This window comes from Epargyreus clarus, unplaced genomic scaffold (genome assembly GCF_041222505.1).
Source record: "Epargyreus clarus isolate Ecla_fem2 unplaced genomic scaffold, WU_Ecla_fem_2.2 ptg000026l, whole genome shotgun sequence".
In the NCBI taxonomy this organism is placed as follows: Eukaryota; Metazoa; Arthropoda; class Insecta; order Lepidoptera; family Hesperiidae; genus Epargyreus; species Epargyreus clarus.
In genome coordinates this window covers 6165084-6185111 of record NW_027332233.1, presented here as the reverse complement: position 1 = coordinate 6185111, position 20028 = coordinate 6165084, and the positions used below count along the sequence as shown (strand labels likewise).

Genomic DNA, 20028 nt, shown 5'->3' with positions numbered 1-20028 from the left:
AATTAGATGCGACGATGTACAAATTACGGACACACAATTTTATATTTCAATTCAAAGTTTGTATTGTAACTTTAATTATACGAAATATGTGTATTAAAAACAGAAAAGGTATAAAATAATTTATTATATATAATGTTACGAGTTCCTAAGTCTAAAAAATATACACTGTAAATTCGTTTGGATTTACAGTTTCTTCAAATAAATCTAGACTACGAGGTACTAAAATTAGAGGAAAAATTGTATTTTATTATAACCTAAAATAGTGTGATAGGTAAAAATTTGGGGTGACGTATAAGCTAGAATGGTGTAAATAATTATATATAAGTCTCCATTGATTCATAAAGCTTTAACATTACCTGTATCTTTTAGATCGCTGTAAATATTAGTTGTGATATATTTCCGATGCCATGTACCTTCTCTGCGAGATAAGAATCTCTATGTATCATTTAGATACTATATTTTGTGAAAGTAATATTTCATGTTAACAATTTTATTTGTAATAACTTTTTAGGTAACGTAACACTACTGCAAGTGTGTAGTAGAATTTCCGTCAATTTTATATCCGCTCGGAATTTTCTGTGGATTTTGTATTTAAGTCGTACAGTAGCATTACCATGAGTTGGCATAGAAACGCCACTATAGAAATGGTAAATAGAAAACTATTGTCATTTTGCTAGTGAATAACATAACTACTATCGTTACGGTATTTCTTGACAACGTCTGTCAAATTAATGACTCATGGGACCGAATTTGTATGGCAATAGATCATAATGACATTCGCTAGCGATTTGATTTCGATAGGTTTTTTACGTATCGAGTTACGTCACTACGGATTTTAGTTCTACGAGTAACCACCAGAAGCGCTGTACAATTTTTCATACATTTATTTTACGCAGTCGCTAGCGAGTAATACTTTTGTAAACTCATGGTAGTCCTACAGGTAATAAGTAGTACAGGCCATATACTACGCATATCAATGTTAACGACCAAAATATATCTAAAGTTTGCTATAATAAATGCCACAATCTTCTAGCGGCGATAATTATTGATACCTATAGTAGCAAAATCACTGCAGGGTTATCTAAGAATTTATGAAATTGTCTTGCATTTGTTGTATTACAGCTCCTGGTTATGTATGATTGATTACAAAAGTATGAATGCGACCAACGGTCGCTGCTCATGACTGAATAATGTAAATATGATTTGTTTTATATTAAATAAAATAATTTTGATAAAACATCGTCTTTTAATCATCTTAAATATAAGACACTTATCGTCACAGTATCTTCTTCTAGCTTATAAATCACGTACATAAAACTTAACGTAACTTCACTTATAACGAATTTACAATTACTTCTACAACATAATCAGACTTAAGGCATTAATTAAGCTTTATAAATACATTTGATTGCTTTCGAATGCAATTAAGTTCTACTTAAACCGTTTTATCATGCACCTTCTTTAAGAGATCGCTACAGAAAAGTATCAAATCCTTAGAACTAAATTGTTGACTCAAATAATCTGAAATACATGAGAGTCGCAACTTATCATTAAGAGAATCTAAACTATGGTGCTCTAATATTCTGTCGATAAGAGACGTCTCTGCTTTATTAAGGGACATTTGGTTTACTACGATATTCATAAGGTCCCGTGGAGGCACTGTTTCTGCGATACTTCGTTTTGACGGCAAATCCAGTTGTTCCTTAAGGCGTTCACAAAAGTTACGTTTCTGGAAAATAAAAAACAATACATAAATAACACATATTACAATGTAGGTATGTCACACATTACGTCAGCATTGTTGCTCTTTTTAATATGAATTGGCAATCCCAAAGACTATGAATATAACCAAAGCCTTAAACAGTTTAAAATAAAGTGTGAATAATAAACATAAGCAACATACTAGATTTGTGGACGCTTCATCTCAGCTCATGTTATACAAGAAAAACAATATTTTAGTTAATTATGATATCTAATTTTATATGTAAATAGTATTAATATGAATTGGCAATCCCAAAGACTATAAATATTACCAAAGATTTAAACAGTTTAAAATAAAGTGTGAATAATAAACATAACCAACATACTAGATTTGTGGACGCTTCATCTCAGCTCATGTTATACAAGAAAAACAATATTTTAGTTAATTATGATATCTAATTTTATATGTAAATAGTATAATTTACAATTCTACTTACTTCCATCAAAGATGTCACGATGTCGGCAGTTGATTTATCCCCAGACTCGTCGGTTTGAACAATGCAGTGTTTAGTTGGCACTATATCTGTTTGCGTGGACCCTAATGATGTAGCCAATGTCTCTGTCTGTACTTCTATACTGTGACTTACAACAGGGACTATTTTCATCTCAACATCCACAGATTTCGGCTCAACCACACCTGATTCACTCAATGCTACTTCCAATGATGGCGTTATTTCATTCACAGCATCTTTTAGCTTCTTCGCATACTCTGTCAAAACCTTTTTAGTAATCTGTACTTTAGGTGCTTTTATACAAAGCCTGTTCACTTCGAGTTCTGTCAGTTTAGCTAAATCACCTACAGTTTCTATCTTACCGGCGAATTCTTTAACGAGCAGCGGTTTCATCGCCGGTGATGATAAGTCACTCGCAATATTATCTATAGGGTCCTTACAGTCGATTAGATCCAAACAAATAGGGTCAACGTCATTAAGTTCGCTATTTTTCACGACCTCTACAAGAGGAGTTTCTTCCATAGAACTAATTTGTGTGTCTCCATCAGTATTGGGAGTAACCTCGCCATCGCTAAAACTCTCTACTGCTTTTACCAAAGCTGTGTCCAATTTGAATACGGTATCGAGTCGCTTTTGCGACTTCAAATTAACGCAAACTTGTGCACGGAGTTGTCTCTCTTGTCGTTTGACTGCCGAATTTTGTGGAGAACGAATGCCACAGGGCTCTATATATTTTTTAACGCAAATGGTCGTGGAGACGGGAGGGTCATGAAAGCTTACTCTTTTTCTCTGTGAAAATAAATTTTATATTATATACTCGTACTTGTAAAAGAAAATAGTAAATATTATAGAAATAAAGAAGCTGACTGCTGCAAAATAATAAATTGAAAGTTATGTATGTAGCCTATGTCTCTTACAATTTAGACGAACTAAATACACGTCATGTGCTAAATTCTTTTAAAAATCCATTAAGACAATCGGACTGTAGTGTAAGTCAAAAAATGAGACACACTAACATACATAAGTTCCAAAATACTATGCTTCGCAATCAGTTAAAAATACGCAATAAAGTACATAGTTTTTAAGTGAAAATGTCAAATAAAACTTAAGTGAGAAATAGTCGGTCAAACTTTTTTGTATCACAAAACAATGTCATATTTAAACCGCCACTAACAACTATAAGACTGTAATTATTATGTTCGTCGTGCAACACTTTATTTCTTACTTACTTTACTCGCCGGCGAAGCAGTAGCATCATCAACAATATCGAGTTTTCGTTTCAAAATTGGCACACTGGGGCTGCTATCTGCAGACGGCAAGTTCCTCTTCAGCTTCAGGAAATTTTCAATTTCTTCAGTTTCCTCCGAAGTCCCGCTACCTTCATTTGTAGAATTGTACAATATTCTTAGATTACGTTTCGCCGACGTATTTAACGGGCTACATTTCTTTGGTTCTTCGTTTTCTACTGTTTTCTCCGTGTTCTTGATCGTTTGCAATCTGTCAGTAACGGGAACGCATAAGCCTAGCATTTGTGCAGCCCGACCTCCAGCTCTTACTTGAGGCTTATTTCGTTTAAGAGAGAGTGACCTGGGACTCGCGTTCGTAGTATGCGATTGTTCCCTGGGTGGCGATTGGTCCCTTTTATCAGGCGACACTTTATCTTCAGTGAAAATTTCTGGTGAATCGCATTTTTCACACGGTTCACCATTACTCTGCACAGGAGATGATAACTTAATAACTACATAGTCATTGCTTGTTTCCGGAGTTGGTGATTTATCCCCTCGAACAGGACTTAATGTTTTGATTGGGGATATTTCTATTGTATTATTGAGGAAATCCTGTTTTCTCTGCTCATCTTCTTTGAATGACAGTGTAGATGAACTTTCTTGTTCCCCTATCTGTTCACTCACTTGTTCCGTCGTCAACAATAAACTCTCTGTTAAAGACTTTGTGATGTCATCTTGTGTTGGTATGTCTGAATCATTTATTTTGGTGCTAGTTGTTTCTATAGCTTGTGCTTTATTTGTTTCTGTATTTAAACTTACAGTTTCTTTAGCAGGTGTCTTATTAATTTTACTCATAATTGCAACAACATTTGGATCCACAAGCTGAGTATCAGCATCAGCTATATTCTGTGTGTCCATCTCCATAAAAGTATCATTATTGTCTATAATAATTGGGGGATCATCGCTAATTTCTATAATCTCGTCGGTTGTGACATTTCCCATTGGTTCTGTGTCCATATTTTCTGTTAAGTCTACTTGGGCATGTTCGGTTGCAGTTTTATTAAGCGGGAATCCACTGCAATCTTTAATATCACTATCTGATACTACTAAATTATTCACTGTTTCATCCTGTGGTGCGTCTAAACTTTTTGTTTCTCGGTTAGTTTTATCATAAAGTCCCTTAATTTCTATATTTTCTAACGCTATGACAGGTATTCGTTTTATATTTCTAGGCGACTTTGTAGACATAATACTAACAGTAGAGTCTTGAGAACTTTCAATAATATCCTGAGATCCACTTATGTCAAGAGAAGTACTTAAATCTTGTGAATTAGGAAATGTGTCCATACTTCTTTCCGTTTTATTGTTAACTGGTTCATTTGTTTCCTTTAATTGCTTGTCAACTTTAGGGGTATTCTTTTGGTCCGTTTTTGACTTATTCAGTTTTTCTACTAGACTCCTTCGTTTTGAAACAGTTGGAGACTCCAGTGCCTTTTTACGTGTAAGCCGTTTTGGTGTTTCTCCTTTTAATAATGGATGTCCTTCTACCATGTCAATTGTCAATTGTTTTTCAATCCGAGACTTCTTTCTATCTGTTTTCTTATTTGCTGGAGTTTGCTTTGTATTATCCTCTTTTACTTCAGTGGGTTCATTATTTTTCAACTTGCTGTCAAGCTTAACTGAGATATCATCTATAACAACAATCGCTTGCTTCATGTTCGTATTTGATTGAGAATCAATATTTTCAGTAACGTCGTCTGATTTTACCACATCGACAATTTTCTCAGCGTTCACAGTACTTTCATCATTTACCCCTTTGGTAACATCGCAGATTGCGATTTCTTCAATCACAGTTTCTTTGTGCTGTTCTAGCGGTGGTTTAATCGGATTTTCTTGGTTATCTGAAACACTTATTGCTGAACTTTCTATATCTTTATCTTGTTCCGAGTTTGTTATATCCTGAATTTGTTCCGGATCACTATCTGAATTTCGTGAACTGCAATTACCTAAAGAGTGACGCCTTTTCTTAAGAGAAAAAACTTGCAAGTCATCAAACTTTTTTGGTTTCCTTTTAACACGTGTGGGCCTCTCTAAATTTATTTCAGTGGGTGCTGAATTAGTTATTATGTTAGTAGTTTTGATTTTCATTCCCACAGGAGTTTTCATGACGTCGTTGATTGAAGCTTTTTCATCTTTATCGTCATTTTGTATACTTGATTTCTCAATCAAATTCCTTACATTACGGAATACACGATCTTTTAAAGCTAATCTGGGTGTTTTTACTTCTTTATTAATTGGTGACTGGATCTTTTTGATATTTTCATTCTTCGATTCAGGGCTTGAATTGTCTTTATTATTTACAGTAAGAATGTCCTGTAAAATTTTTGGCATGAAATCTGTATTAGGCATATTCTTAAGGATTGATGAAACTACATTATTAGTAGTTACGTCATTACTCTTACTACTTGTTGTAGTGTCTTGCGAATCAGTTTTCCAAGCATTTAATTTAAAGTCATCTTGTGACTGAGACAAATCTTGATAAAGAGCAGGTATATCTTCCCTTTTTCGTCGAAACTTTTCCTTTTGATTGTCTGTTAATTTTTTGGGATTAAATTTCCAGTTCGATTTGACTACTACAAATTCTTCTCCATTTTCAACAACAGTATTTACAATACTTGTCGCCTTTTTCTTTGCCTTATTAGCAATTACTGTATCTGGAGTAGTAAATTTGCTTTCTGTTGTATTTTTTACATGCGTGTCTTGCTCGAGTGACTCTATAGATTTTTTAATATCATTTACAGATGGATTATCCATGTCCTTTAAAAGTATTCGTAAAGTAGAAGCTACAGCAGTTTTCAATGACTGGTGTTGTCCTAAGTATGGTGTGCAGTCTATTAACTCAGTTGAAATCATTTCTTTTAAAGAAACATAAGCTTCTACATTAAAAAAAAATTCAATAGATTTCAGGAAATCCTCAATCTTCAATAATAATTCAGGTTGCTGAAATATAAATAAACATATATTTTAAGAGAAATATTAAAAAATATATATTTTATGTTCAATAATAAAGTGACGTTTATACTTACAACCTGCTTATTGTCTTTGAACTCCGAACGTAATAATGAAAACACAATTTTCATTATTGATAGCACTTGCTTAGCAGTGTTTACATTTACGGAATTCGAAAGATTTTTTAAAATAATGCTAGTAATTTCCAGTAGAGTCGCAAATTCCACATAGATTTTATTCAAATTACGGATTTTGCTTGTAATATATTGAACTAAGTCCAATTCTTTTCCATAGTCAGTCCCTGTAAATAAAAGTCAATTTAGTGATATTGTGCTTTACTTATTATATTACTGTTTATGAATTATAAATTTGTATTAAAAAAATACAAACCATTATCTGAAGTAACTTTATGTTTCAATAACGTAATCGAAACCTTCAATAAAAATGAGGAATTTGTCACTTTGATGTTCTTGTAATTCTTGAGTATATCCAAAATTTCATCCTCAATACATGATGTACTAATTTTTGTACGACAAAATTCATACATGTCGTGCCACAGGGAGGTAGAGTATTCCACCTATAACAAATTACACATCAAATTAACAAAGATTAATAACACCCTACATCGTCAGTTACTAACAAAGCTAAAAGTTTTCGAAAAGTTTGAGTTGATTATGCTTCATAAACATCAATTGTTTTAGGAGTCTATTTTATTAACTGTTAATTGTTATTTTAAACAGATTATATCATACTGATAAATGAACGGCATACATCACACTAATGTTTTTCATATAAAATATACAGGAAAATTCTACAGTACCACAAATGTACTTTATTGCTTCCAACACAATATTGTTATTGGGATGCACCAAAGTAGAACTTATACTACAAGTAGTAACAATTGAGTATCTTAAATCTTATGCATATTAAAAATTAATTATCACTTGCTTAAATGTTGAAGGAAATCATCGTGAGAAAACCTGCATATCTGAGAAATCTAAAAAAAAATTCACAGGTATGTGAAGTGTACCAATTCACAATTGGCCAGTGCAGTGGACTACGGCCCAATCCTTCTCATTCTGAGAGGACACCCGCGCCCAGCAGTGGGACTGTAATGGGTTGATGATATAATCTTAATCATATAATACATACATTTGAGAATAGATCCATGTGTTGTAGCGGCCATAGTATCAATTTGTGCAATATTTGTGCACTAGTGTCATTCTTCTTCTCGCATATTGATGCAGTCAATGCAGTCCATATAATTAATGAAGTATAATTTATTGGTAATTCTTTTAAGAAAGCCTCAATAGTGTTGAAATAATGGTGGGTGATAAAATTTGCAAATGGTTTCAACTTCTCCACTGCCTCACTCATATTGTTCCTGGAAAAGATTTCAAATATAATTATTTGTATGTCACTGTTGAGATTTTGAAATCAATACAAACATCTTTATTTCAAAAAATGTATGTGAGAATGTATAAATGATAAAGTCTTCCTTAGAGTAGTGCTCTTACTAAGTTTTAAAAATATAGATTGAGTAATATAGAATCAGTAGTTCGACTAGGAAGGTGAAAGAGTTTGGATGCCAGTTGACTTATATGAATGAAGCAACTTATATTACTTATGTGAATGACCATCTTAATCCTAGGAGTGGCAATAAATTGCACTTCAGGAACCCCATTCAATATGGCGTCCACTTGCCATTAGGAAGTACTGCATTCTCATTTGATACTTCAATTTTATTAAAAAATGTATATTCAAAGCAATATTTTATATATTTGTAAACTTATTATGCATTACAATGTAATTTAGCCTGATGTACAACCGTGGACCTAGACATACATACCTATTGTATGAACTGGCAAGAGAGGGATTCAGCATTATTGTCACAATTTTGTGCACAGGACTGTTATGCACCTCACAAGTCTTTAAAAGTCGGTTTATTTCTATATCTTCTTCAAAAAGTGGCAAAATCAAATCATTTAAGACAATAGCCCTTATACTCTCCACATTGCTGCCCTGGAATCATAATGAGAAAATTACTATATATGTACAGAAGGACTTGGATATTCAACAAATGATTTTACTCTTCATACCTGTATCAAATCTTCCAACATAGATAATAATTCTTTGAATAAATTTCTTCGAACGTCATTATCAGGCAAATCACAAATGATCTTAACAAAAGATATCCAAACACACTTAAGAGGTTGCCTCAGTTTATTATTATTTGCAGCGTGTTTTATTGCCGATTTTATGTAAAACATCCAGTCTTTCCATTTGTCCACTAAGTGCGCTCCAGTCAGAAGTTTACCATCCAGTTTCGGTAAGGTCACTGAACAACCACAATTGTGATGACCCAGAATATTTACAAATGCTTCCATGCAGTGTTCCTTAGTAGTCTCGGATATCAACCCAGGTACAAACAGAGGCTTGTTTCCAACATTCTGCTTCCCAAAACAAAATTCCATGAAAGGGCTCAGTATTACTTCTGAAAATTTCTTCATCCTTTTGTGAAAACAGCATATCAAATGCCACCAAGTTTTAAGCTTTGCTATAGCAATTTCCTCAACTTTCGCGTTATTCGCACACAGGGGTATTAAAAGAAGTTTAAGTCTCTTATTGATGTAAACCTCATTTGTTTCTGAAGAAAAATTATCTATCAAAACATTCCAGCAGTAAAATGCTCGACATCTATTTGTGATATCCATTTTGAAAGCCGTTTCAACTACAGCCAGCATTGAGTTTATAGGGCTTCCCAAATTATTAGTGCTTTTTGTTATTTGATTCTTGAGGATTTTGATAAATACAGTCCATAATCTGTGCCAGATGTCACTCCCTTTTTCTAAGAGAGTTGTCATCATTGCTGGATACCTGTAATTTATATTTAAAAATAAAAGACGTCTTAATATTAACATCATAAAGCTATTGCGGCATTTCTGACTGTTTATAGGTTGATAATAAATACAGAATGTTATTGCATATTTATGGAGAGGCAAATCTAATCACATAACTGAAGAAAGTATGCAACTAAGTGGAGATAAGTCTTTAGTCAGAGATTTAGTTTTTAGTTTTTATAGAGCAATATATGCTACACTTATTATGAATGTAAAATGAGGAAATAAAGCAATAAATAATGAACTCAACTGAGAAGTTGAGTTTGACATAAACTGGATAATTAATAGAGATGCGCCGAATATTCGGTTGGTATTCGGTATTCGGCGTATTCGGCATCTTTTTTGCTATTTGTATTCGGCCGAATTATTCAGTTTTGGTGCCGAATATATTCGGTTCGAGTATTTCTATTTTCTTGTGTACACTATATGGTACAGGACTAAAACACAAAACTTCTTAAGTAAGATTTATATTATATTACAAGTCTAACTCAAATCCTATGAAGAATGTGTCGAATAAAGCTAATAAAATAAAGCTATTGAACTTCAAATCAACATTTATTTTGATACCTCAAGTCAACACATTTATTACTTAATCTATAGTTAGTATAGTGAGCTTTATTTTAAACCTTAAATCAGTATTTATTTTACTCACTCAAATCAACATTTTTAAAGTGTTAATGAACACACATAATTGGCAAACTGACAATAAAGAAATGGTTAACCGAATAATTCGGCCGAATATTCGGTTTGGTAAAGGTTAAACCGAATATTATTCGGTATTCGGTTATTCGGTGAAACCACTATTCGGCGCATCTCTAATAATTAACTAGTACCAAATTACAAATATCGATCACAAAGATAAGAATGCATTAAACATTTACTCACTTCTGTGGTGTACAGACACATTGTAGGATAACATCCCAGTTGGGATTGTCAAAGTAATCAGTATGTAGAAGTTCATTTGCCACCAGTTCTAATGTTTCTATTGAAGTTTCCAGTTTAGTATTTGGTGTTGTTACAAATACCATTACATTGGGTATCAGTTTGAGGAGCCATGTGTCGATGCCTTCCTTTACAAATGTGGCCCTCTTGTCTGGCGGCAATACTTTCAGATATTCATGTAATATATTGATAGTCTGAAAATTATAATAACATTCCATAAGTTTTAGTGGCATGTATCATCATATCATGTTCATTTCCGTTTTTTGATAACAAAACAGGCTGGGGGATTCCTTGAACATATACATATTGTTGCAATGCAGATACACTTCACAAAATATTAATTTATTAGTAATTAATTTTTTTTTTTATAAAATTGAATTCTTAATATCTTAATGATTCAGATTAATCTTCATTTTTATTCCATAATTTAAACCACAACATACCTGTATTCTAATATCAATAGGTATCCTTTGATGCAAGTACAAATTTAATAATTCCAGTACTTCAACATAGTGAGTCTCCAACTGAGCATATACTTCATCAGGGTAAGATAACAGAGCTTGGAAGTAAAGGATCTTAATATCTGCAGACTTACTGCTGTACAATGTTATCTTGATCATGTGAAGTATTTTAAGCATTGAAGGCAACAAGTTGGGTTTTGGGGTGATTTTTTCTGCCTAGAAATAATAATATGCACATTGTTAACCCCAATAAGACTTATTTTATTTTTTATTAGTGATAGGTGACTGCGTATACTGTACCTATACAATGACATTGATGAAGTGTAAATAATATGCACTCGAGAAAACATATTTAAATCAGGTACATTTCAATCATCTTCAATTCTCTACTTTTATACAACTGCTTCTACGACTTGCACTTACTTACGGAGATTACAGTAAACACACAAGAGTCAATGTTGGATTGAAGAATTTGGCACTTTTTGAACTGGTTTTATTAATAAATCAGTTTAAAGATTATTTGTACTTGTGTTATTGCAATTTTAACCATGCAATATTGGTTTATATTACCTTCCAAACCAGAATATGCAGCAAAGTGCTACAATAATACAATGACATTACTAAGTATGCAGATGAATCACCCTTTCATAAAGGTAACATAAGTTAACCCATAGGTATTATTTAAATAAGAACAATTAATACAGGAATAAGTAACCTTACCATTGCATTCTTTAAAACTGCAGATACAATGTTCAACATATCAACTGCATACTTCATATCATCTTTGGGGTCCTGAATGCATAATTCTAAGAGATTCTCTATCACTTGGGTCTTGATATTGTTGCCAGAGTCTAATGCTTTTATAATATGTTCACAGTGAATTCTGCTCAGGTGACCTTGTTTGTCTTTTAAAATGTCTTCCAATTTTCCCATTGGTTCTGCCATTTCAGGCATCACTAAAAGACAATAACATTGTAGAATTAAATAATAGGAGTGATAAATAAGTGGAGTGGAGGAACCTCACACTTTGGAGGTCCAAGGTTTGAACCCTGGAGGTTCGGATTTGAATCCGAAGTCTACACTAAGACAACTTATCACATCATGTACATTTTATAAAAAGCATGTTACCACAGTCAAGTAGCAATACATAGTTAGAAAACATACGTAGACCAAGTCCTAAGCCCTTCTCATTTTGAAACGAGATCCGTGCCCCGCAGCAGAACGAGCTAAGTCGATAAGGATGTTGATGGTTAAAAATAGTTATAAAGGTTCTTTGTCGATTATATTTAGAGTAATATCCAAAATTAGGGTTCGATGAGAACCATTGACATTAAGAATAACACTGTAAATATGGTCAATTACTGTAGCGGCACACTTGATAGTTACCTAGCTGAATATGGATGTCGAAGAAAGCGTTTCCGAAATGTAGCAAATAATCAAAATTTGTATCATTTAGTTTGCTCACCTTTATCCATTAAAATAATAGTAACTATTATACCTAAAAACGGTATATATTTAGAACAAATGTATAATTAAAGTGTTTAAAAACTGTCCTCACAACATTAAAAAGAACAACACGTTTGACGTTTCAGCGCTTTTCTGGCGCGAAGTAAGACAGACGTCAACATTGTCAACAATCAACTTAAAACTATTTTTTTAACATTGTACAATTATGGCCTTGGCTTCTTGCTTTTCAGTCTCACTACGTTCACTTTCATCATTATTAAAAAATCTTTTATAGACATCTCCAACTAAGATTATTATCAGACAGAACTTTTTCTAAAATGAAAAGCATGTTAGTTATAATATTTAATAAAGTTAATAAAATAAAAACAAATAAGGAATACCGTTTTTTTTCGTCTATAAAGTAATATAAATATTACAATAAGCGATATTTAAAAATATAATATCGGTTATTTTAACCTGCCTTGATTGGTTTGTCCATATTCATATAATAATACAATCAAAATTATTGAATCTGGCTCAAAGGTCCAAAAGTTTTTAAGTCGACGCCGATTGGGACAACCAACGGGGATAACCTATACGAATGATAGCTCACTGTTACTAGTGTTATCTCTCGGCTTTCGGCCACAGATCCTTAGCACTCGTAGAATATGAAATTGTTGATAGTGTCTAATCTGACGATCCGTATATTCCAAGAAGCTCAACCTCAACCCATTACTGTCCCACAGCTAGGCATGGGTCTCCTCTCAGAATGAGAAGGATTAGGCCATAGTCCACCGCGTTGGCCAAGTGCGTATTGGTAGACTTCACATACCTTTGAGATTTTTTCATTTTTTTTATAAATCTCACAGGTATCACACGATGTTTTCCTTCACCGTTTAAGCAAGTGATAATTAATTTGTAATACGCACATAATTTTGAAACATCAGAGGTGAGTGCCTGGGATTTGAACCTCGGACCCCTCGATCGAGAGGCCGAGTTTCTTAACTAGGCTATCACTGCTTCTATTCATCCGAGAAGCTAAATATTTGTAATATACGATTGAAATGTTCTAACTGTTTATTGCATACTTAATTTCTATTATCTAGTATCGTAATTTTTGTATTGGCTTTATATCACCGTTTTTTTCTTTGTTATGATTACAAACAGAATCAGCACCGTAGAAAAAGTTCCGGACTACAACGACTTGAAAGCAATAGGTACATACTACATACCTATAGGTTGGTGGATTTGCATACAACTCATACAAGTAAAGAACGACTCCAGCGGCACCACAGCCTCATATATTTCTGCCTAAAAACAACAGTGTTAAGGGGTGCCGTGTCCATGAGCGACAGTAGCCACTGCATGCTCGTCGAATCTAAACTATAAAAAGGTAAAAAAAAATCTTGCTAGTAATAATGAAATACCTATGAAAAGTAAATTATGAATATAAATCTCCAAGAAAGTAAACTAAACTACGTTTCTTTTAATATAACCCTTAGTGCCAGCGTTCATTAAAAATACGTTCATTCAGAATATTTTTCAAGTGTTCATAACTTCATAGCTTATCAGGCCGTTTTTAAGCAGTTATATAATCAGCTTGGATATAAAAAGGCTAGAGTACCTATAAAATATTATTATTTCAGAATTAAAGGATTCTACAATCTACATGGTAGGTTTTAAAATAACTAGATAAATATTTTGGACTACTAAAATTATTTTAAGGCGCGGCTGAAACGCCATGAATTACTAGGATTATTAGGTACTATTGGAGCGCATAAAAATCCTTTCCAAGATTGCGTGCCAACCCCACTTCGCAAACATTTCTCTAGATGTGGATTGCATCTTCACTTCACTGCTAACCGTCAGTTCTAACGATCCGATCGGTATAACAAAACAGGTGCCGCACCGTGCGCCCGCGCATGCGTAACTCTTAAATTCCCGCCGATCGCATCGTTCGTCTGTCGAATATTCTCGGTACCGTGATGAGAATAAAAATGAGCGTCTCCATGTGAAGCACATAAGTTACACAAGACCATGTGTGGATAGTACGTGCAAACTTGTGGCAATGGTAATGTGCCCAAACTCAGGAGTTGCTTCAGTGTGGATAAAGTCATCGAGTTGACTATTTATTTGTGATCAGTGAGTGACAATGCCAGGGCACGCGGGTAGTCCGTACTGGGCTGCAGTGGACTTTGATAGTGAGGGCGAGGAAGATCAGACTCCACCGTCCAATCATAGAGTATATCTCGACCCCTGGGACAATGAAGCTGTCGGGATGATACAAGGAGACACTCCGGACTCCAGCCAAGAGGATAACATGAATTCCTTCGCCGGCGAGCCTGTCAGTGCAAGTTTTTATTACGTTCCTACTAAAAACTATGACTCTGGAGAGGAAATTGCGCCGCCGCATAAAAGAAGTATAACTCACGAAGCTATCTCACCGGAGTACGCGACGTATAACAGAAAATTATCTAGGACCAACAGACCAGACTATTCGGACATGGCATTGTACGGCCATGCACCAATTCGTAAGTTTGATGTTCAATATATTATTAATTTCATTATTGACCAACTTCCCGCATGGTTAGGGGCTCACCAATCGGCCCATTTTTTATTCACTCCACTGCACTTAGCTATTTCATTCTCTTTCCTATGTTGTTCCTATATATATCCTAATACAAAAATAGTGTGTACATGTGTGTTTTATGAGAAAAAACAAATTTAACAAAAAATACAACCGACTTCTATGTCACTACAAAGTAAAAAATAATTGAAATAAATGTTGGTTTAGTACATATTTCTGAAGTCGGCGCTCATATTAGACACGCTGTTTACATCGTTATCCAACTAAATTTATTGAGCTTGTTAATTAGGTAATAAAATTTAAATGTGAATTTAATGCACATTCCTATAACATAACGTGTATAATGGGTTTTTGATTACTAAATACTTTAAAACTATTCTTTTACTTAATTATCAAAAACGTCAAAATTATTTTAATACAGTATTAATTCTAATTATAATTAACAAGTACCTACAGTTTAAAGGTTCATTGTCTTATTAACTACACTACCTTTCTACTTACATATTTGTATTTTTTGCGACAATTTGTGTAAAACTCCTTAATGTACCGTGTAATGGTTTAAAAACCAGCATGTCGCAACATTATGTTATAATGAACTCCATATAAAATTTAATGTCTATCTCAATTTAATGTCTACCTCACATGAATATCTCAAGACATTTAGCCGTTATTGGCTAACTTACACCATTTTATGAACATTATACAACTTTAATTTCTATCCATACAAACTCATCAGAAAGCCTAAATATTTTGGAAATAAAATCACTTTTTAATCCCTGAAAATCAATCTTTGTGTGAAAATCAATCGTTGTGTATTTGTGTGAAGTTCAGTTCAGTAATTTTCAAGTTATATATTTCGATATCGTGCTACTGCGAATATTAGGTATGACCTTAGAATAGCAATCATTTTGAAATCGCAGCTACACACCTCCATAACCACAAGTACCTACATTATGATACAGAACTTTTTGGCCGTCTGTTTGTTATAATCGGGCACTATTATCACAATATCGACTTGCCGTGTAAAGGGTTCTAGAATCCATGTTTCGATAATATTTACATAACTGTTTCTCGTGTTTCAGTACATATTTGTCTTTGGATATGTATAATTATAGGTATGTGTGTGTGCTTGCATGCGTGCTCATGTGTTTATTATTATTAGGTATAGTCGGTATTTACTTACACTCTTTTATTTCAAACTTTTCTTTCTGCGCTCTCTTTACCTACTATTTATAAACAGTATGATTATATTTATTACATTTACTACAAACTTCTCTCATTTTACCTAATTCTTCTATCAGACCTAACATTTCCTAAATTGTAAAGAATTTATAAATTTTTAGATGAACGTCGAAGATCAATGTACATCGAGGATCCAATTTACGGGCCAAGGCCTATGGCGTATGAACCTATTTACGCGCCTATACCAATACCACAGCCTGGATACTTACCACCGCCACCCAGGTCTAGAATGTCTCTACCACATCACCCAGAGTACATGATGGCTAATCTTGGCTACGGAAAACAAAGACGACACTCCAGGTAATTATACCTAATTATATTATACAAAACACAACATGTGCCTATAGGTACATACAATACTCGTACATAATAGTATGACATTTATTTCTAATTAAAGCAGATGATAAATATTGAAGTCTGCTCTTGCGTTCTAAGGACACTGTGACCATTTAAACGATGTAGCATTAAAAAGTCCAACGTGATATTTTTTCACAGAATAAATAGGAATACAAAACACTTAACAGACCCCGAAAATTGCAGTTTACCTGATTACACACTTATTGATGATCGATTGCGATTGATGTAATAATTAACAATGTTACACTTCAATTATGTATTTAGAGTAGGTACCTTACGATACGTAATCAATTCTTACGGAATTACGGAAAATGCAGTGTCGGCGTCGAGTATTGCATGTTTCACTATGAATATTTAATAAAATGTGAATTAATTCACAGAATTAATTGATATTATTCAGTTTCGTAAACACCTTCTTTATTATCTAATCGAAAGTTGCGAATAATACGGAATAAGTGTTGCATATTTAGTTTAATGTTAACAAAATTTCGTTGAATCTATAAATCGATTAAATTAATCAATGGATATTATTCTAATTATTCAGCAATGCTATTTCTACCAATACATATAAAACGCTTGCTACACACTAGGACTTTTCCTGAGTTGAGAGCGTTATGGGCACACACAAAGACGAATTCACAAACAGACCCAGATCAGAACTGAAATGGAAATTCATAATTTAAACTTCTGCCTGGCCGGGGATCGAATCCAGAATCTTAAACTAAACAGCGTCAAATCTTTGACATTACATAGCATTTTTTACGCAATGTAGGTAATGAATACGAACGGAGATTCGGCTGAGTTATAATTTGTGTAATAATACTTATGGATGACTGCAATTTAATATACCTGCCATTGAATACATTCAGCTTAACGACGTTTTCAATTATAGTCCGAGGTAGTTAACATAAGTGCAGATAGATAAATCGGCGGCTTTACGCGTAGTGAACAAGCACCTAAGTGACTGAGGTACTTACAGACAACCGCGACAAAACACGCAAACATTTTCACGCTAATGGGACGAATAATAATAGACATCACGCATGGAAACAACACAGCATGCTCTGCGATTTCTACGCTGCTAGTACTGCGATTTTATCCATTATCCCGTAGACGAAGTAGTCAAATAGAGTCCTAATTAAGGCGAACATTTTATCACATTACATTTTCTAACTTAACAACATTTATGTGAATCGCAAGATGTTTAAACAGAAGTGCATCATTTATGACACCGACCACTTAATCTATTTAATCTAGACGCACGGTTATGAGTTCACCAAATTTAGAGAATGCGCGACATCCAGATATGATACTGATCATAATATTTAAATAAACACAGACAAATCAAGTACCTAAGTGTTATTATTTTGAGACTATTTGAGGCATACCTATGTTAGCTGAAATTGTTGTTGCATAAGGACTCTATTTTGTTACAATGCTACAATGTTTCCCTTTTATTATTTCGTTACCATCCTGCCTTTGCCATTTCAGCGTCCTTCTACTAATACAGTGAGAGGGATAAAAATGTTGTTATTAATCTGACCACACAAATGTTTATTTATTATGTAAATTACGCAGTATTAGTTATTTTTTCGTAAATTTTCTCTAAAAATGTTTTTATTTGTCAAGAATTCAAAAAAAGAACTTACTAATAAGCCGTTTGTGGCTTCATTCAATTTCAAGGCGGCGAAGTATCTTTACTAATCTATGTATTTTAACCTCATTTATAATTAGATTTCTAATGACCACGAGAGTTTATCGACGAGCTAATGATTTATCTGGCTGGCTGTGAGCTCATCAATTTCCCCTTTTGTAATTCTTGATAACTGCGACGTAAGACGTAAATGTAATAAGTGCTTTAACGTTCAACCCGTTTTACTCTTACTTGTGCCAACAGCGCCTAGCAACGTGTGACAAGTTCCCATTCCCATGACAAAACCGCGTGACGTTTCCACGGAAAGCGTAATGGCGAAAAAAGTTAAGCATCGCTCAGGCACAGGGCGTAGAGCTTTGTATTATAATAACGATGCTCCTATCGTGTGAACATGAGATAGTTTTTGCTACACAAATGAAAGTTGCATTTGTGAGAATCTAGCTTGTTTCTTGTTTATGTGGAGAAACTTGTTACTAACATTGACCTCGAGAGTGACCATTGCACCAGCTCTACCATAATAATATTTATTATCGATACGTCCGAGATCTCCAGATTGAGTAGATACTCATGAATCCCGTTGACTAATTATTGTTTGCAAACTTAAAAAAACTAAGTGATATAAATCCAGATAGAGTAAGTAATTTGTACAATTATCACTTATACTTATTTCATTACAACCTTGATGGTAGAACTCATGGTTCCAATGCAGCGCTACCTACACCTATTTGTACCTTACAGCAGCAGTATGAGATGCTGCTACTTGATTTGTGTTATAAGGCACACATATGTAACATGAGGCGATCTTATTTAGGTAGTGATAGCCTGGTGGTTAAGAAACTCGGCCTCTTGATCGAGGGGTCCGAGGGTCAAATCCCAGGCACGCACATCTGATTTTTCAAAGTTATGTGCGTAGTAGAAATTTATTATCACTTGCTAAACGGTGAAGGAAAACATCGTGTGGAAACCTGCATACCTGAGAGATTAAAAAAGAAATCAAAGGTATGTGAAGTCTACCAATACGCACTTGGCCAGCGCAGTGCACTATGGCCTAATCCTTCTCATTATGAGAGGAGACCCGTGCCCAGCAGTGGGACAGTAATGGGTTGATGATGATGATCTTATTTAGTCCCAGTTGTAAAACCTCATTGAGGACTCATATATTTTGACTTGGTGATAAGTGGACTGGATTAGATTGGACTTACACCATTGGGTTCGACGAACAGCACACCCATTTGCTACATCTATCGCAAAAAATATATACCTATTTTGCTAACACGATTAGTATGAATTTATACAAATATCGTTAAAATTTACATGTGAATTGCTTCAATGATTTACTCGTTTAATATTCAAAAGTAAAACGCAATCTTTTGGTATTAATTTGCTCATTAGTTTTTCAGTTTCCTGTTTATAGCTACATCTAATTGCATAATCTCAATATTTAATAACTTAAGTATCTATGTAATTAACAAATTTGGGTTTGCGAATGGCAATTAACGTTGTTAAATAATTAGTGCAATGAGCTAATCAATCGTACAATCGTTTGATGCACAAATATAGCATGCCAAGGTTTCGATTCTAATAAAAAATGTATAATAAATAATAATAGAACGCGGCATTATTAGCAGTTATTTCATGGTAAAGTATCGTAAAATTAGTATAAACAAGTGCGATGAATTATTATTAACTTACTCGTAAATAAATAAAAGATATAAAAAAATAAAATATCATCATATAAAATTGTAAATATCATAAATATTATAAGGTAAATTACCTATGAATAAGTAGTAATTTTACTTTACCGAAATACTCTAGGTAGGCACCGCTCTACCTAAAATCTAAACGAGAGTTTCATTATTATATAAGTGGTAAAGCTTACAATTTCGAAAGTACAAGAATAAACAAAAAAAGAGTAAACATAGATATAATGAATGTGTATGAACAATAGCTTTGTCAAAACAGTTAATTTCTAAATGGATTACGAGAACGTA

The 20028-nt window shown here is 33.6% G+C and overlaps 2 protein-coding genes across 3 annotated transcripts in view; one reads left to right on the top strand and one right to left on the bottom strand.

Annotated features, from left to right (window-relative positions):
- Positions 1 to 106: 106 nt before the first annotated feature.
- LOC140753386 (uncharacterized) lies at positions 107 to 12356 on the bottom strand. 2 transcript variants are annotated; one of them, XM_073087946.1, is made up of 12 exons: positions 12217 to 12356; positions 11472 to 11707; positions 10734 to 10967; positions 10234 to 10484; positions 8548 to 9325; positions 8298 to 8470; positions 7601 to 7832; positions 6839 to 7025; positions 6526 to 6749; positions 3443 to 6439; positions 2199 to 3002; positions 107 to 1729 (listed from the first exon to the last, which is right to left on the bottom strand). In XM_073087946.1, exons 1-12 carry the CDS (start codon positions 12224 to 12226, stop codon positions 1436 to 1438), a joined length of 6420 nt encoding a protein of 2139 aa, XP_072944047.1. In that variant the 5' UTR covers positions 12227 to 12356; the 3' UTR covers positions 107 to 1435. The 2 variants fall into 2 exon arrangements, with proteins under 2 accessions (XP_072944047.1, XP_072944048.1); XM_073087947.1 differs by having other exon boundaries at positions 12138 to 12264.
- A 1511-nt stretch (positions 12357 to 13867) lies between these two features.
- LOC140753335 (uncharacterized) overlaps positions 13868 to 20028 on the top strand; it is a 71997-nt gene continuing 65836 nt past the window's right edge. The window contains exons 1-2 of the mRNA XM_073087876.1: positions 13868 to 14728; positions 16128 to 16326. Of these exons, the coding sequence (XP_072943977.1) occupies positions 14350 to 14728; positions 16128 to 16326 (578 nt within the window). The 5' untranslated portion in view covers positions 13868 to 14349. The remainder of the gene's footprint in view (positions 14729 to 16127; positions 16327 to 20028) is intronic.

Coding starts and splice junctions, on each gene's coding strand:
- LOC140753386 (XM_073087946.1), bottom strand. Junction 10,485..10,733: donor CTATTGATATTAGAATACAG/GTATGTTGTGGT, acceptor TATAATTTTCAG/ACTATCAATATATTACATGA. Junction 6,440..6,525: donor TCAAAGACAATAAGCAGGTT/GTAAGTATAAAC, acceptor TTTATATTTCAG/CAACCTGAATTATTATTGAA.